Source organism: Gastrolobium bilobum, unplaced genomic scaffold, assembly GCF_033153095.1.
Source record: "Gastrolobium bilobum isolate Gb01-03AN ecotype WA unplaced genomic scaffold, APGP_CSIRO_Gbil_v1 utg2627, whole genome shotgun sequence".
In the NCBI taxonomy this organism is placed as follows: Eukaryota; Viridiplantae; Streptophyta; class Magnoliopsida; order Fabales; family Fabaceae; genus Gastrolobium; species Gastrolobium bilobum.
This window is the reverse complement of record NW_026897199.1, coordinates 113,440-132,825: the sequence shown is the minus strand read 5'-3', so window position 1 is coordinate 132,825 and position 19,386 is coordinate 113,440. Positions and strand designations below refer to the sequence as shown.

Here is a 19,386-nt window from a genome sequence, read left to right as displayed (position 1 = left end):
TACATGAATTGATTCTTCAATTACCATAGTTCTTTTGTTGTAGATCCTAAATGCTTTACTTGTGAGTGAATATCCTAGAAATATACCTTCATCAGATTTTGAATCGAACTTGCCAAGATTATCCTTCCCATTATTTAAGACGAAACATTTGCAACCAAAAATGTGAAAATGTGAAATGTTTGGTTTTCTTCCTTTGTAAAGCTCATAGGGGGTTTTCTTTAAAATTGGCCTAATTAAGGCACGATTTATTACATAGCAGGCAGTGCTTATAGCATCCGCCCAAAAATATTTTGGAAGATTGTTTTCATTGATCATTGTCCTTGCAAGTTCTTGCAGGACACAGTTTTTCCTTTCTACAACTCCATTTGTTGCGGAGTCCTAGGAGTGGAAAAATTGTGTTGAATTCCATTTTCATCACAAAACATTTCAAAATCTTGATTTTCAAATTCTCCCCCATGATCACTTCTAATAGAAACAATGTTCAAAGATTTTTCATTTTGAATAAACTTGGCTAATTTTCTAAATGCTTGAAAAGCTTTACTTTTATGAGCAAGGAATAATGTCCATGTAAAGCGAGAAAAATCATCCACAATGACAAATGCATAGTAATTTCCACCAAAGCTCATAGTTTGTGTAGGTCCAAAAAGATCCATGTGCAACAGTTGTAAAGGCCTAGTAGTTGAAACAATATTTTTAGATTTGAAAGATGCCTTCACTTGTTTTCCCTTTACACATGCATTACATAATTTGTCATTTTGAAATTTAAGCTTTGGAAGACCAATTACTAAGTCTTTAGAGATCAATTTGTTTAAGTGATTCATGCCAATGTGTGCAATTCTTTTGTGCCATAACCATGAATCATTTTCCTTACTAACCAAGCAACTGTCGTCATTTGAAGGCATACCATCTAGATCAATCATGTAGATATTATCCACTCTATAGCCCTTAAACTTAACTTGCCCATCATTTAAACTTTCAATTTTGCAATATTTTGAATCAAAAATAATTTTAAAATTTTTGTCGCATAATTGACTGATGCTTAGCAAGTTATGTCTAAGACCTTCAACAAGTAAAACATTTTCTATACAGGTTGAAGAAGAGTTACCAACTTTCCCAATGCCAAGGATCTTCCCTTTGTTGTTGTCCCCATAGGATACATGTCCATGTTCTTTCCTTGTGATTGAGAGAAATTTGGTGCTGTCTCCTGTCATATGCCTTGAACAGCCACTATCCAATACCCATTTGGATGAAATGCTTCTCAAGTATACCTACAAAACAGTTTTAACGTTTAATCTTTGGTACCCAAATCTGTTTGGGTCCTTGTGTGTTAGTCATAGATCTTGTTCCCTTGGGAACCCATATTTTCTTTTGACTACTAACTCCATTCTTTCTAATCTTACATGTGGATGCACTATGTCCTTTTCCACCACAATGAAAGCATTTAATGAAAGGACTACTAGTCATGTAGGATGGTGAAATGAAGAAATTCTTGTAAGATTTTTCTTGACTGTTAGTGTTGAATCCTAACCCTGATTTGTTAAACATACATCTTTGTTTTCCAAGAAGTATATTCAAGTTATCTCTACCACATGTGAATTTGCTTAGCATTTTGTTTAGATCATCATTTTCGTTTTTTAGCTTTTCACATGAAGTACATGATGATGATGATGCATGATTATTTGATGATAAACATTTAATACAATTTGCACTAGCATCAATCATCTTGAGTGTCTCATTTTCATCCTTTAAATTTTTTATTTCTTTGTTTAGACATGCAACTTGTTTTTCTAATGATCTAATAGTTTTTCTAAATTCTTTAAGAGTTTTAATATGCTTTAAAGATTCACTATGTAATTCTTCAAATAAATCTTGCAGTTCTTCATATGAAAGAGAAGTTGTAGAGCAAGTAGAGTTTACCTCGGATTCCGATTCATTGCCATCTTCCATAGTCATGAAGCACATATGTTGTATTTCTTTGCTTACTTTATTTGAAGCTTTAGAATCTTGCAAGAAACATACGTTGGCTTCTTCCTCACTTGAATTATCGGGAGAGCTTGAATCTTCATCCCAAGCTGCATAGGCTTTCTTTTTGAATCCTTTCTTCTCTTTTGATTGTCTTTTCTCATATTTGTCTTTATTTTGGAAATTTGGACAATCGGTTTTGTAGTGACCATTTTTTCCACATTCGTAGCATGTAATGTTTTGTTTAGGTGATCCTTCATTTTTTGTTTTTCCTTTTGATGGAAAGGGAAATCTTCTTTGTGGGTTTCTTCTTTTGAAGAATTTTCCATATTTCTTTACAAAGAAACTCATTTCTTCTTCATCCAATTCATCATCGGATAGATTCTTTTCTTTTTCTTCAGCTTGAAAGATTGAGCTTGTTGCTTGGAGAGCCATTCCTTTGCTTTTCTTTTTGGATTGCTCCTTCAAAGTTCTTGTCAGTTCTAATTCATGCTCTTGAAGTTTTCCAAAGAGTGTGGCAATGGACATGGTCTTCAAGTCTTTTGATTCACAAATAGCTGTCACCTTAGGTTGCCAGTCCCTGTTCAAGCTTCTCAAAACTTTCGTAACTAATTGAAAGTTAGTGTATGTAGAACCTAATGCATCTAAATGTGTGATGATATGAGTAAATCTCTTTTGCATACTTTGTATGGTTTCACCATCATTCATTTCAAATAGTTCAAATTCTCTAGTTAATCCTAGAATTTTAGAGACCTTAACCTCACTAGTTCCTTCATGCGTTATTTCTAACACATCCCACATTTCTTTTGCGGTTTTACAGGAAGCTATACGAAAATATTCATCTCTTCCTAAAGCGTTGGTGATTAAGTTTTTAGCTTTAGCATTCCAATTTGCTTCTTTAATTTCTTCCTCTGAAAATTCCTTTACATTCTTTGGAACATCATTGTTGCTCTCATCCTTTTTGGTTAGGACTTTATATCCCTCTTCAACAATGTTCCAAATTCTTAAATCATTTGATTCTAGGAAGATTTGCATTCGACTTTTCCAGTAAGCATAATCTGTACCATTAAAGAAGGGAGGTCTTGAAGTTGAAGTTCCCTCAAGAGGCATATCATTGTTCAAAGAGGCCATTACTTCTCTTGAAGCGGTTAAGCCTTTTATACAAGAGTCCAAGCTCTGATACCACTTGTTGGACAAGTGGCCTCAAACTCAAGAGGGGGGGTGAATTGAGTTTTAAAAATATTTCTATTAAAATGCCTTACTTTTCTTTTTCAAAGCCAATTTATTTAATTTAAATAATTTACAGCGTGTAGTGACTAAATAACAGAAAAATAGATCAGGTAAATATTTGATGAGATATGAATTTAAATATGCTCAAATGATTAATCAATGCTTATGCAAGAGATAAGGGATAGAGAGATTTGCAAACTTGATATATCCTGGTTCGGTCACTACCACTGTGACCTACGTCCAGACTGAAGTCGCTCGATCAAATCTTTCACTAACGGTCAAGCTTCACGGGTGCTTGACAAACCTTTACAAATTTCCAAGACTTCTGTATCTTGGTAGACTAACAAGGGTTCACTCCCCTTTCCAAGACTTCTGTCTCTTGGCAGACCAACACAAGGGTTCACTCCCCTTTTGATTCAGGAAGTAAGATGAAGGTGATAAAGAGTGGATATGTACTCTCAAAGTACAGATATTATAAATTGAAGAACTAGTAGGTGTATAGCCTAACAACAAAGATAAGCTCAAGTCTATGCAATTAGGGGTGTAAATGGGCTGGGCTGGGCTGGGCTTTGGCCATCCTGGCCCAAGCCTACGTCAAAAAAAATTTAGCCTATCTAGCCTACTGGCCTATTAAAGGCTTTATTTGTAGGCCAAGCCCGGCCCATTTTCAAAAATAAGAAAGCCTGACATGGCCTACAGGCCTCATAAGCCTCCCACTATATATACTAAGCAAAAAAAATAATTGTATAGAGTAAAGAAAGTTCCATTCATGCATGCACTAGTACTTCTCATAAGAAAAAAATGACAAACAAGAAAGAGTCAACATAATACCTCAGCTCTAGAATGTATATCATAGAGGAATAGAGTCAAAGAAATGGGAAAAATAAGAAAAATACAATTTCTAGATGCTGAAATAAAGTCTACAAGAGAATGTCATTCATCTAAAAATCATTAAACCACCATCAAGACAAGGGAAAGAAGAGTATTATTGAAAGATCTTCATCAGTAACATCATAATCCAGCAAGGTACCCATTGCTCCATGGTATTAAGTTGCAACAACATATAAAATTTGGAGACATTAGACAAGTTTTCCTTTCATAAAATAAAATAGCACAAAAAGTAAGAGATATTGGTATTTGGCACTTTGTGTCTTTGCCACATAAAATAAATATTATTTTATTTTAATAAATTAAATAGGCCAGCCTACAAGGCTGTAGGCTGGGCTTGACAAAATTGGCCTATGGCCTATTTATTAAAAAAGCTATTTTATAAGCCTAAGCCTACACTACTTTTCTGAAAGGCCGGGCCTGGGCTGGGCTCAATGTAGGTCGGGTCGTGGGCTGGGCCAACCTGGCCCATTTACACCCCTATATGCAATGATCAAAATGAGTAATATGTGAGCAAAAGCAAGCTAGAATGAGTGATAAAGACTTGGTAAATGATCAATGACCGAATTGTGTGTATTTGAGATGTTATGGGGGTTTATATAGGCACCCAATTCGAAAACTAGCCGTTTATAGCCGTTTAAAACAGTAGATATTCGGATATTTATCGAACACATATCCGGATATGTGATTATAGCCGTTTAAACAGTAGATATCCGGATATTCATCGCGCACGTATCCGGATATGTGATATCCGGATATTCAGTATCAGATATCCGGAGATTGATATCCGGATATTCTTGGTCAGATATCCGGATATTTCATGGCAGTGACCTTTTAACACATTTTCGAAAATTCCTTTCTTTCAATATGGTTTCTATGACTTGTAAAGCATATGATTGGTTATGGAAATTAACTAGAAAAGTATATTTTATGTAAGGACTCTTTCCAAACCAATTCTGAACGATTTAAACCACTTGATTTGACTTTTCTTAACGGATGTATAAGGCCATGAATATGTAACTGTTATAATGCCATGATTCTTTTTTTTTTTGCTTAAGTCATTTGAAAAACCTTTAGATGCATTTTTGACTTGTTAGTTCAAGATTCATTTATGCATTTGATGATGTGTATGACTTGAGCTTATGCAATGCTATAATACTATACAACTTTACACATTTTCCTAAGTCCTAGATAAATATACCATTGAGATCTTGGACTTGACTTGATGCTTGGCTTGCATGTTTCTTGATTTGATTTCTTTTGGATGTTGCTTCACCTTCAAGCAATCTTCTTTGACTTGTTTGTTATCATCAAAACTATGCTGATGTGGAATCATCAATAGTATCATCGTGGCAGCCACATCATCACTTTGATTCTTCAATATCTACAACGCACGAAAGATTTCAAGCTTGTGTATAAAAAGGGTAGAAGATCTCAAATTTATTGGATATTCGGATGCTGATTTTGCTAATTGCTCAGATGACAGGAAGTCAACATCTGGATATATTTTTATGCTGGATGATGGTGTTGTCTCATAGAAAAGTGCAAAACAAACCTTGATAACAAGTTCCACAATGCATGCTGAATTTGTGGCTTGTTATAGTGCTTCCACTCAGGCAGTTTGGCTTAAAAATTTGATTTCTGACATGCGAATTGTAAACTCTATTGCCATACCTATGGTGATCTATTGTGATAACACTACGGCTGTGTTTTTCTCCAAGAAAGACAAAGTCAATAATGCTTCGAAACACATGGAGATCAAATACTACACAGTGAAGGACTTGGTTAAAAAATGTGATGTTGTGATTGATAATATTAGAACTGAATCCATGTTGGCAGATCCCCTGACTAAAGGATTACGACCCGTACTATTTAAAGAACATGTGAAGAACATGGGTGTCGTGGATTCCTTTGATTCCCTTGATTAGTGGGAGCCATGTCTTGTTTTGTTTTGTTTTTCATTTTGATTATTCTGCATGCAGACTGATGTTAATGGTATTTATTGAAAGTTTATGCTGATGATCATCATTATTATTATTTTCTCTTGTTGACTGAGAATCAATGTGATCTTTAAACATATTGTGTGGTTTAAAGATGAAGTTGTTATTTTTGAGATCTCTTGTGACAATATGACATATTGGTTTATCTAACTTGAGCAATTTCATGTTATTTGGAAATTGCGTTAATTCAATTTCATGTTGTTTAGAAATTATGGTAATGCAATTTCATGTTGTTGAGAAATTGCATTATGGAGTGGAATTTCATGTTGATTGGAAATTGTACTAATGTAATTTCATGTTGTTGAGAAATTACATTGAGGACCGATAAGAATTAGTGTGTTACATTGTTGATCACATTTTGACACTAATTCTTACTACACTGCTAGGCCTTGACTCATGAAGATGTAATACTCATTGTATCTGAGTATGGAAGGTCATATGCTATGATATTTTCGGTATATTGATCGCCATGTTCCTATGATGGGGTTATATTGGATTAGATTGGATTGAGATGCTGGAATTGGAATATTATTTTTTAAATTGTGGCCATGTAAAATATTTTTCCTTGTTATTAACCCGATAGAGTCTTTTTCAAATAAAAGTATTTTAAAATAAAATAAGATAATTAATATAGCCCAAGTGAGAGAATGTTATAAATTTTATATGTGGGCAATATTAATTAATGGTTTTGTATTTTTCAAAATAATCGGGTTAATGGATATTTCAATTTAATCTATTGTGATAAGCCCATTGTGATCATGTTGAGTTGGGCTTTTGGCATCTTTTGGTATTGGGCCTAGTTGGGCAGCATAGTATAAGCATTAATGTTTGATTGGGCTTCTGTGATGGGTGAACCCATCAGACACACTGTTGATTAGGGTTTTGCTAGGTCCCCTCTTTTCCCTATTTATATTAGGGTTAAGTCTCATGAGCCATTATGGTCCCATCAGAAGGTTGCCATTTTGGAATAGGTCATAGAGAGGAAGACTCTAGCAGTGAGATCAAGGCTCTTCGCTCAGTAGATAAGATGGCCCAATCAAGTACACAAATTTCTAAGAATAAAATTTGATATATGGTGTTTTATCTATCATACATGCATCGATCTTTATTTTGAATTATTGTATGAAAATTTCTTACAGAATATATATGTACTTTTAAAGTACAAATAATACATATTGAAGAACTAGTATATATAGCTTAAACAAAAGACGAGCTCAAGTATATGATGATGAAGAAGGTATGTAAACAATGAGTAAGAATGTGTTTGAAGGAGTAATAATAGCTAAACAAATGATATGATCTATTTTCTTAGTTCTTAGAACTATTACAACTGAATTTATAGACTTTTCCAACAAAAACTAGTCGTTAATTATAACCATTTATAGTCGTTTATAGCCGTTGAAACACATTCTTAATAGGTCATATCCGAATATATGTCGAGGGCATATCCGGATATGTAACCCATATATATCCGGATATGAAAAATCCTATTTCGGATATGCCAGTATCTGTATCCTGATATTTCATGGTAGCATCTCTTGCACGAATTCTTGACTTCTTTTCACTCCAAAGAACTTTTATCATATTAGACACATGTAAGCATTCAAAACATGTAAAAACCATTCCAAACCCATTTTGATATATAATTAAGTCCTATTTCAATGCTTAGTGTCCAAGATGCATTCGTTTAAGTTCAAATAGATTCTCAAGAGTGTGAACATAAAGGATTTACAAGAGATAACTTTATTTCTTGCAACCTGAAAACGATGTCATTTTGGGATTTAAGATTAAAAAATGGTATTTTAATAAAATTCATAATACAATAGGAAAGTAAAATTTACAAAATACCCTTTATTCTTTTTCCTAAACTTCAAAACGGCATCATTTTGGAGTTGTAGAAGATAATTTTATCTCCTGTTAGAGGAGAAATATTTTTTCCTAACATAAATCTCTTACCAAGAAAAATGGTTTAAAAAATATTAATTTTGAAAAAAAGCTAGGTGAAGAAATTATATACAGTAGTATATATGATCCAACTCAGAACCGCTACTAGAAAAGTCATAATTTTCGACGGAAAAAATTCTGTCAAAATTAACCAAGACAATTTAGAGAGAAAATGGATTCTGTCAAAGTTTTCAACGGAAATTATATTCCGTCAAAAATTTTCGACGGGAAAAAGAATTGCGTCGAAAATTATCGATGGAAAATGAATTCTGTCGAAAATGTTATTAAAAAATAATCATAAAAGGAATTATATTTATGAATTTTCGATGAAAATCAGTTTCCGTTGAAAATTTTCGATGGAAATCAATTTTTTGACGGAAAATGAATTCCGTCAAAAAATTTATAAAAAATTAATTCAAAAAAGAAATTATATTTAAGAACTTTCGACGGAAATCAAATTCTGTCGAAATTTTTTGACGAAAAACGAATTCCGTCGAAAACGTTATAAAATATTAAATAAAACAATTATTATTATGAAAATTTTCGACGGAAATCAAATTTCGTCAAAAATTTTCAAATTGAGTTGATCTACTCTTGACTTAAAAATCTTGAACCTTTCAAAAGCTTCATCTTTCGATTTCAATAAATAAACATGACAATATCTAAAAAAATCGTCTATGAATGTTATCAAGTACTTTTGACCACCTCTAGTAATATAATTTCTAAAGTTACAAAGGTCAGAATGTATCAGATCAGGAAGTTGTGTGCTTTTAGAAATCAACTTAAAAGGTTTTCTAGTAATCTTAATTTGTGCACATACTTCACATTTGTCAAATTGAATAGAGGCATCTAATGGAATATCATGAGTTTTAGCTAGATGTAGCATTTTCCTGTAGTTCACATGTCCAAGTCTATTATGTAACAACTTTGGATCAATCAAAGTTGAACTCACATGGTTTATGCTCTCAGTATCTAAACTCAACCTATACATACCATTAACCATGAATGTACAACCAAAATAACATGAGTTAACAGATAAAGTTACTCTACCATTCATAGTTGAGAGAGACATACAATCTTTATTAAGAAAAGATATCAAATTTCTTTTAAGTAAAGGTACTACTCTAACTTGTTTTAGAGTTAGTAATTTACTTGACGAAAGCACCAAATTTGCAGTTCCAACATGAGTCACATCTGTCTCATCACCGCTGTAATTTTCCACTGTGTCTTTCACTTCTATGACCTTAGTGAGTAAATTCCTATCATTTGTAGTATGACAGGTAGCACCGCTCTCCAACCACCACTCAGAAGAGACACTGGCCTTTCCATTCTTCATCATTCCAATGAAAGCTTAAGGCTCAGGTTCATTAGTTAACGTATTAACCTCATTTTGTGGTGTGTTATTCTTTAACTTATTTGGTAGCTTACACTCTGTTGCCCAGTGATCCCATTTTCCACAGTTATGGCACTTGTCCTTCTTCTTCTTTTGAAGATAGTCTTTCTGGCCTCTAACTATGAAGATGATTCATCTTTTGGTGACTTGGACTCCTTCTGAGGTTTAGTGGGATGTAAAACTAAGTTCCAAACTCTTCCTAGAAATTTTTTGATCCAAAATATAAATAAACATCTATAATTTATCCAGTTCACTCTGTTCTTTCAATCTTGAAAGAACTCCTTTCAACAGGTAGTTTACCTAATGCAAGATCGACAAAAAGATTATGAGACATATTAGATTTATCATCTTTTAGCTTGTTCCTTATGTTCTCAAGTTTAACTAACTGAATTTGTATTAAATTTGAATTCAAAGAACTTCTCTGCTATGAGTGTTTTGGAGAGCTTCTCATGTTTTGGAACTAAGTATTCAAGTGATTTCATATCTTTTTCATCGTCTTATGTTCACTACAAGTCATACCTAGATGAATATTTAGAGAATTTAGCAAGTAATCCCCACAAAAATCTCCATCTTTGTTCCATTGATATTCATCCACAATTTTCAAAGGTAGATGCAAAATTATTTAATACATTATGAAATATTTCATGTTCTTCTATGCCAAATTGAACATGTAATTTCCAACCATAAAATTCAATAACATCAAATGATTGCATTTCATAATATCATAGGAACTACATTTAGGAATTTTAACCAGAGCTAAGAGTTAGAAAGAATGCACCTTGTAGTTCACAGACTTCATAAATTAAAGCAAAGGCTCTAACTTTCATCAAACTGCTATAGACCCCAAAAATAGATCCGGAGCGCCCAAAAACCTTAAGATAAACTACCCCTATTGCCATAAACTCATCGAAACATTCCCCGATTATTAAATGTTCCCTAATGGAATATTCCCCAACCAACAGAATATTCCCTCGGAATATTCCTTTCTGCAGGAATATTCTTTTTTGCATAAAAGTGTACCTAAAACTTGAAACAACCATATCCCCTTCGTCCGATCTCCGTTTAAGGCGAGTGACCACTCAAAACGATCGTCTCGACAAGTAGAACAAAACCCATTAGGTTTCACTTTCTGAAAATGGCTGAAATTTCCGAGATCTGGACCAAAAGGTTGCTGTTCCAGTTTCTTCAAACTCAGATTCCGGTAAATCCTTCTGTTGAATCGCGAAAGTGATTTAAAATATGAGTTCCACTCAATGAGATCTTCGAATAGACACCTTACTCGCTCAAATCCGATACACGAAGCTAATGCTTCAAAATTGTTGGAGGTTATGAGTTTAAGAGAGAAAAGTTTAGAGGTGCTTGAAGTATTACACCAAGAGACATCAAGTTTGGAATGCTCAACAGTGTTACCTCCAGCTTAGGAAACCCTAGAGATAATGCAAGTTGTTAGTCTCCAGCCCATACGTACCCAAATAACCATACTTTCACCTATTGGGCTTATTTGTGAACATATTATTGGATTATATTATTAATATACCCAATATCTATCTCTGTGATAGTATTTCACCAATGTAACAATATGATAATGAGTACACAAAATGTGCTTCTTCAATGACAGAAGAAGATTCTCCAATAATAAATGAGAGAGAGAGAGTTATAGGTGTTTTATTTTTGTGGAACTTATTAGATGTGAGACAAATATATATTCATACGGTGCATGCAGAGGAAATGAAATTCAATATAATAAAGGGAAAACTATTTGTGCTTTAAAAGAATGTAAGTTGTGTCCTTTTAATTTTTTACTTTATGTACGCCTGGTATTACATAGTTATAACATGAAAAGTTACTTTTTTTCTCTCTCCTCAGTCACGTCATGGAAAGTGAAAAAAAAAATAACTTTTGATGTTATAACTATGTGCTATCGAAAATACATAGTGTAAAAAATTAAAAAGACACGAGTTATATTCGACATACACTAAACCTTGTAATAAAAGGATAATTGTCTCAACAAGAATGTAGGAGTACGATCATCTTTCATGGATTTGAGAAGTTAGCGTACAGTGAAATGGCCCGAGTGATCGGTTAAGAATCTTTGTCATGAGTAAAAACTATTAGTTTTAGAGCAAGATATCATCGAAGTTTGACTTTTTTCTTTCGTATAAGAGAGACTTTGAAATGCAAAGATCGATTCTGAATGGATAAGGACAAAGCGATTCACTGGGATGAGACATCAAGAGGGTAAAAGGAATCCAACCGAATTCCTAATTCACACACGCAAAATTCCCAATATATATCGTATAAGCTGATCAGTGAACGAATCAAATCTTCCTATGAGACAGGAACAACACAGTGTGCAAAGACAACGGAAGAAGGAAAAGCAAATTCTTTTAAAGATAAGGAGAATAGGGGCACGTTTGGAATCTTCATGGTAACTTTAGAGTTTAGACTGATACAGTGCAGTGATAAGGATAACTAGGAACAAGGAAATTTTAGCCTTTTGCCCATATTGCAAACTATGGAACCCAATTAAGTCAAAATCATAACAGTTCCTCTTCCAATCTGTTAAAGAACAAATTCTCATTGACAATGCCATAACACAAACATGGGTAACCACTAACCACTACTATTCCCTTAATTATATTCTATTCTCACAACAACACCAGTTAACCAATGAACAAACAGTTATGGTAACAAAATAGGCCAAGTCAACTTTTGCTTGTTCCTATCTAATTCTTTAAGCTACACATAGCAAAATGAAAATTGATTCCATGCAACAAAAAGGGTTTTGGATAAGGAGCACCACAGAAAAGGTTCATGGGCAAGAGGGGCCAATTCCTAGTATGGAAGGATTCCTTTGGAGAAAATGAGTCAACACTTTGACCTTCTCTTGCTTATAAATACGTAGGCGACAACGATATATAGAAGAGCATAGAGGACGAAATGTGAAATGTGAGAGATTAGAAGAGTTTGGTAAAGTTGAATATTATTTGCTCAAAAGTCTTGCATGAAGAGGTAGAGAGAGTGCATTTGAGCCAAAGATGACTTGCCGGCATCTGCTGCTAAAGCAGGGTACCCTCTGAGGTAATTGCTGGCGAGGAATCTGGGCTCACTTTTGCTCCCTTTCCTCTCATATGAGACTCGATAATGAGCTTGCAAGAATTATGTTCATTTTGCATTGTTCAAATTCATCACGTTTGCAGTATGAAAGTGACATCAACTATATATTTTTCACAGCGAAAACATAGTAGTTTCCGCTAACTACAAAGCCAAATTTGCAGATGTGTGCTTTCTGCACCAAACTAATTTTGGGTAAGTCAGACAACACAATTATTTCACCAAGGAAGCAGAACAAAATAGTATTTCGCTTAGGTTTTAAAGAAAACTGAGCATCGAAATCTTGCAAAAGACGAAAGTGAAATCCCATAGATAATTTTATATTATATCTCACCATCTAAGGTTTTATTAATTCATATTCTTAGGATTTGATCTATTAAATATATAAATGATTTGCTTAATCTGGAGTCAATATAGATAAATTATTTACATTCAAAACGACGTCGTTTTGGATAAAAATTAAGGTATTTTTGTAATTATAATTTATTTTAGAGTTATAATAGTCTTTCTCATTATAATTTTTTAATTTTTAAACTCAAAATAACGTCGTTTTGGAAGTGAAGGTAAATAACTTTTCTACATTCACTTTATAAACATTAAAACCATATATAAATATGGTTCTTTACCATAAAAAAAAATATGCATGGTTGTATTGCAGTTTTTTTTTTCGTAATACAATGATGGCATTAACATTTAATTATCTAATATGATGCAATCTACCTAAATCCCTCGTCCTTACTAATGACTTGTATAGTAGTATCCTTTGTAAAATATTTATACATTTATGAGCTTAATATCTCTCATGTTATAGGAGATAATTTTATCTCTTACATACACATAAAAATGTGTTAAATTCATGTTTTTTTTTTCTCTTCATTTTATATGAGCCCCACACATTTTTATATGTGTGTGTAGGGAATAATGTTATCTCATACAATATGAGAAATATCAAACCCAATATTTATTATGTAATTTGCTAGAAGTATGTATTGTCTGTTTGCTCTTAGTAGATCTTCCTAGTGACAGTATACCTTGCCTCCCTAATAAGATGTACCATAGCAAACATTATCAACCTAATTCTTAGATTATAAGAACTTCGGTACATCTGCACTGACAGAGCATAACCAAGTCTGTTATAGTTTGTACCGTCTGATTCAACTAACTCAATAAACAGAACTAAGCCATTGACATCTCTGTATATCTCTCCATGTATGAGAAGAAAGTATTTTGTCTTCCATTCAATAAAGATTTACCTTTGCGCACAGATTTTTCACTTCTCTCTTTTTTTTCATCTCACTCATGATCTCTGACAGCTAACCTGCACAATTTTGAACAAAAAATCTAACCTATCTTGATAGTCTTGGCATCATATTTTCCTGTAATAAATGAAAACGTATTCTGTTGGAATTTCAGCTCCAATTAATTAAGGTCCCCGCCTTCAAATTATAAAACACAATGAATACAATAAAAGTAGGGATATACAGACCATATTGCAATTCTTTTCATTATTTTGTATTTAGGAAACCATAAAATTTTCTAGTAAATAAATTAAATATAGGGATAAGTTATTTCAAAATCATTGGTTAGTTGCCAATTACATTAAGGATTATTTCTTATGTTTAATGATTATTAAATGTCTGGTTTAATTTAAAACGTATTGAGGGGCTAAACGATAATTTGGTATGTGAAAGGAAAGTGATTTTCCGGAGTCATTTGATAGGAGTGATTGGGTGACCCTGTGACCGGTCAAAATATAACACCGTCAAATAACGGTTGCTTTTGACATAAAGGGTGTCCTTCGTCCATTCCTATAAAAGAGTATTGTTGAGATATATAGTCTCACATTGATTGTGTGGGCAACTAATGTGGCCTTTATAAGGCCTTGGACACTCTCACTTTTTGAGCTAGCTTTTAGGGTGGTGTATCACAATGTACCAGAGCTTCACCGTCCCCCGCTTTAAAGTGGAATTAAAAAAAAAAAAAAGCACAAAAGGTAAACCAAAAATGGGCCTGTGCAATTTCCACGCCCTAACCTAAAGGGCTCTTGCGTGAGGGGGCGTGTTGAGATATATAGTCCCACATTGATTGGATGGGCAACTAATATGGCCTTTATATAAGGCCTTGGGTACTCCCACCCTTTGAGCTAGCTTTTTGGGTGGTGTCTCCCAAGGTTCTTTCTTTATATGGTATCAGAGCTTGAGTGACTATAAGGTCACAAGTTCGATTCTCACGGCCCCCCACTTTCAGGTGGAATTAAAATAAAAAGCACAAAAAGGTAAACTAAAAATTGGGCTTGTGCGATTCCACGCTTCTAGCCCAAAGGGCTCTTGCGTGAGGGGGCGTGTCAAGATATATAGTCTCACATTGATTGTGTGGGCAACTAATGTTGCCTTTATAAGGCCTTGGGCACTCCCACTCTTTGAGCTAGCTTTTGGGGTGATGTATCTCAAGGTTTTTTACAAATATAAACCCTCATTTTCATGGAGTATTGAGAGTATACACAAAAATTTAAGTTAAGAGATTGAGAAGGTATTTTTGGCAAAGCAAAGATTTCTATATTCATGAAGTATCTAAATATTTGTATCCAAAAATAAAATAAAATGAACTATCTAAATAGCTATAGAGAAAGCTTAATAATCCAATCCCTAATATAATGTATGTTAAACACGAATTCTCACTATCCCCTTTGTGCTTTGTACCATGAACCCTAAGATACAAATTATATGTTTACATCACATGATTAGCTTTCATAGGAACGAGAAACCCTCACATTTCAAAATCAATAACAAAGATCCTTCACAACGGATTTATTTCGATGATATAAACACACTATCGTGATATATAAATGATTGCATATAAGATTTATGTTTTTTTTTTTTAATTAATACCAAACAGTATCCGCAACCTAGTAGGTATGTTTAAATTTTGTGTGAGTTGAACTTTTTATTTACCATTGATGTAACAAGAAATTCTTAGGTAGATGTTGTTAATTACAGGGAATTTATTTAATGTGAAACATCTATAAGGTTGCGATACCATCCTTAAAAGTGAACGTATAACTAAAAAGGGTCTATTTGTTTTTATCTTAGTTTTTTGTTTTTCAAGAGATTTTTTAATTAATCGACTAATCTAGTCGAGACCACTGGCGGACCTGTATTAGTTCAATTGTGTGCAAGTGTAGACACAATTTTTTTTTAAAAAAGAAAAGAGTAAAGTATATTTTGGGTCGTTAACAAAAACTTACGGGGTCTAATTTAATTCCATATAAAAAAACGAGTCATGGTCCTTATGAATTCTAGAATAGACTCAGTTAGTCAAAATCATAATTCCTTCAAAATTCAAATAAAATCCAACATGAATCTATTTTGAAATTCTTTTTTTTTTTTTCGATACAATTTATTTTGAAATTCAGAGCATCACAAGTAGGGGTGAAAGTGGACTGGGCTGGGTCAAGCTTTGCCCCGAAAAGCCCAAGCCTACTTCAAAAATTTCAAATCGGCCTGGCCCAAGCCTAGTACGAATCTAACTGTTAGCCTGGCTTGGCCCGTTTATAAATAAACAAATGGCCTGGCCTAGTCCGTTAGCCTGTTAATTTTTAACTTCCAAGCAGAACCATGAATTAACTTTAAAAAATACTCAAATTTTGTTGCTATACCAAAAATCATAATTTCAACTTCCAAACAGAATCATAAATCACAATAAAACTCATACAATCTGCATTTAAGTCAATTTCAAAAGCAAAATGCTTAAACTAAATAATATATATTTCATCAGATCCAACAAACAAATCCATACTATGTAAATTTAAAATAATTACATGAATCTAACAAACACATCATGATGTTTGTCGTAAGTATAACATCTCCCAAAAACCTTTTAATATATTCATATATACAATCTAACATGTTGAGACTTGAGATGTTGGTTCCTCCTACATAAGAAATAAAGTCAGATTTCTATTAAAATATAATCGAATATAATTAAGTTATAAATAATTGCAATTGATTAAATTTATATCTTTTATTTTTTCTTCAAGTCATACTTATTTTATTTAAAATAAATAGTACAATATAGGCCGGCTTGTAGGCTTATAAGTCAGGCTTGTGAAAGTGAGCCTACGGCCTTTTTATTAAACAAGCTTTTTTAAAACCCAAGCTCGACTTATTTTACGAAATATACTAGGTCAACTCTAGCCTGTCGTGGGCCAAGTCGAAGGCCCCTGTAGGCCGGCCCGGCCAGTTTCACCCCTAATCACAAGTCATATTTTTTCCCTAAAAAAGCGATTAAATTGAGTTCTATAATTTTTGCTGAGGACCCAAAAGATACTTTAGTAAAAAAACTCACATGCGGTGACTGCGGGTCAAGTAATTAAACAGGTCAGTTCAGTTTACCCTTTTATTGTCAGTTTCGTTTCTGTGTGCCAAATCGATACTCTGTTTGCAAAATCGATAATCGTGAGTTCACTGCACACTTGTTTATAATTTTTTTTATGTTCTGATTTGCCAAATCATACCCTGTTTGCATTATCAGGTTAATATAACTTCACACTTTTAAATTTTTAGGGGTTTTTTCAGTGGTGGAATGATACGCACAATACATTAGGTCACTATAGTGGCGGAGGCATGTGCTACTTGGGTGTGACTTTGGTCCGAGTTAAATTATTATATATAATTATATAATTAATTATAATTTGATCCAGTCTAAAATTATAATTTGACCCGGGTTAAAATTTGTAACTTGACCCTATCAAAAAAATTAAAATATATTCGGTGAGAGATTTAGATAAGTTGTACTAAGTTATGTGTTTCATTTCCATTTATATAAAAAAATTAAAATATATTCAATAAAATTAAAAAAAATTTAATAAAATTATAATTCTTTTTTATGTTTCCTGCTCAGATATTTTGTATTTAATATAATTTAAATGTATTATGATATGAACTAATTAAAATTAAAAAAAAATACACATATACTTTTTTAACTCGGACTCCGATTGGATTATTAAGCTTATGTTTTATTTTTTGACTGTGGCCAAGGATTGCAAGCGCATTCGCTGTTGTTTGAGTAGGAATTCTGATTTAACGAGCTTATGTTTCTACTTGAACGACTAAAATTCGGCTAAATTTTTGTTTAATCTCAAAATTGCACTAGAGCTTTTTTTTTTTTTGGTAGCAAAATAGTTACCTCTCTGTAACTTATCAGCAAGAAGTTTTTTAAAGAGTTGATATTAATTGGTATTTATGATTTGTTCCTGTTTTGTATCCCACTGTAATTTGTTATGATTGTTCTTGTTACACATCAGTTGCTTAATCATAGCCTTTACCTCGTACGCATAGTTGGTATTTATAATGCAATATTTTCAAGGAATCAAGAATCAAAGAATGATTTTATAATCGTTCTCTTGTAGCAGTTTAGTTATCTCTTGATTATTATTTTTTATGCTAAGTTGAAATTTTCTTTTATTTTCTTATTTATATTTTAATACATTTAAAACTTTCTTTAAAATAAAAATTTTGATGACACTATCCCCGAACCTCGGCCTCTAAGTGTGCAGACATAAATAAAATTTTCTGAGTCCGCTATTATTCGAGGGGGAAGGATATTGTAACAACCAAGTTGTGTTATTACCATGTTACTACCAATCAATCTCACCGTTAGATTGATTATTATACAAAAGGTAGAAATAAATATAAAATATTAAATTTGGGAAATTATTACCATACAAAGATGGAAATAAATATAACCGTTGGATCAGCATAATTGATCTAATGGTGAGATTAATTGGTAGTAACATGGTAGTAACACAACTTAGTTGTTACAATATCCTTCCCCTTATTCGAGATGGATAAAATTATAAGGGCAGCAAAATTCTCACTATCAAGTATATAACATAGACATACTCAGTACTCGAACCACTGATGAAAATGAAACAATCAGTAGAACAAGTTTTCCATGATATCTTATTACATTTTATGATCATGAAACTATTTGTTATTTATTATTATTATTATTATTTTATTTTTTTGAAAATGGAACGACATAATTTGGCTTTCTTCACATTTAACGTCTCCAAAGCTCAAAATCTTTATGATCGTTTGAAACTGTAATTCGCGTAATACTTGGTGCAGCCTCTTGTGAATTATTAAATGAAATGTATTCACACATGTTAATTACGTATTAAATTAGTGTCAATGCTGGCAGCCTCTCTTACAGTGGAGCTCATTTTCTGTGCTCTTGGAATACATGCTTGGAATACATGCTCTTTTCACTGAAGTGACCTTCCTTTCGCAAGTCCTATTATATTCTCTGGTGAGATATAAGCGTTTTTTAAAAAGATTTTACTGTGCATGTGCATGCATGCACGCACAGATCTTTAGGAGGCACATTTTCTGATTCGTGCTTTGGACTTTATCTACCATTATTGATTATTCTATGGAATAAGTTTTTTTTTTTTTTTTTTTTTTTTTTTTGATAACAGGAATAAGTTTTTAATAGCAATGCCCTTTGTCTGGTTACGGAAATAATCTTCTGATGATGACGGTACTAAAATATTCATGCTATATATAGTTACGAACCTTGATCATGGTCAACCCAATTTAATTCTCATCATATGTCAATTCTTGCACCATTATCACAAATCAATGGTGGTTTTCGTGTTCATATATAGAGAGAGAGCAAAAGAAAGGAATAGATGGTACAAGCTCCGTGCATGGGTTGAGAACAAGAGATGCCGACACTCTTATTTAGAGGATCTTGGACATTAATGATGGCTAACTGGCTCCCACAAATTAAGCTAATATATTGGTGGTGGTGTGGATAGTAGCTATTATAAATAATCATAATAATAATAATTGT

General features: G+C 32.9%; 1 protein-coding gene across 1 annotated transcript; it reads right to left on the bottom strand.

The window, feature by feature from the left end:
* Positions 1-353: 353 nt before the first annotated feature.
* Positions 354-3,093, bottom strand: LOC133304840 (uncharacterized). Its single transcript, XM_061504903.1, has 3 exons — positions 1,381-3,093; positions 1,061-1,268; positions 354-907 (listed from the first exon to the last, which is right to left on the bottom strand). The coding sequence occupies exons 1-3, from the start codon at positions 3,091-3,093 to the stop codon at positions 354-356; spliced, it is 2,475 nt and encodes an 824-aa protein (XP_061360887.1).
* Between the last annotated feature and the right edge of the window lie 16,293 nt (positions 3,094-19,386).

Bases quoted from the DNA above. Each gene is read 5' to 3' on its own strand.
- LOC133304840 (XM_061504903.1), bottom strand. From the start codon at position 3,093: ATGGCCTCTTTGAACAATGATATGCCTCTTGAGGGAACTTCAACTTCA. The intron at 1,269-1,380 runs GTTAGTAGTCAA...ACTGTTTTGTAG, and splicing joins GTAAGATTAGAAAGAATGGA to GTATACTTGAGAAGCATTTC. The intron at 908-1,060 runs GTCTTAGACATA...TGATTGATCTAG, and splicing joins AAATGTTTTACTTGTTGAAG to ATGGTATGCCTTCAAATGAC.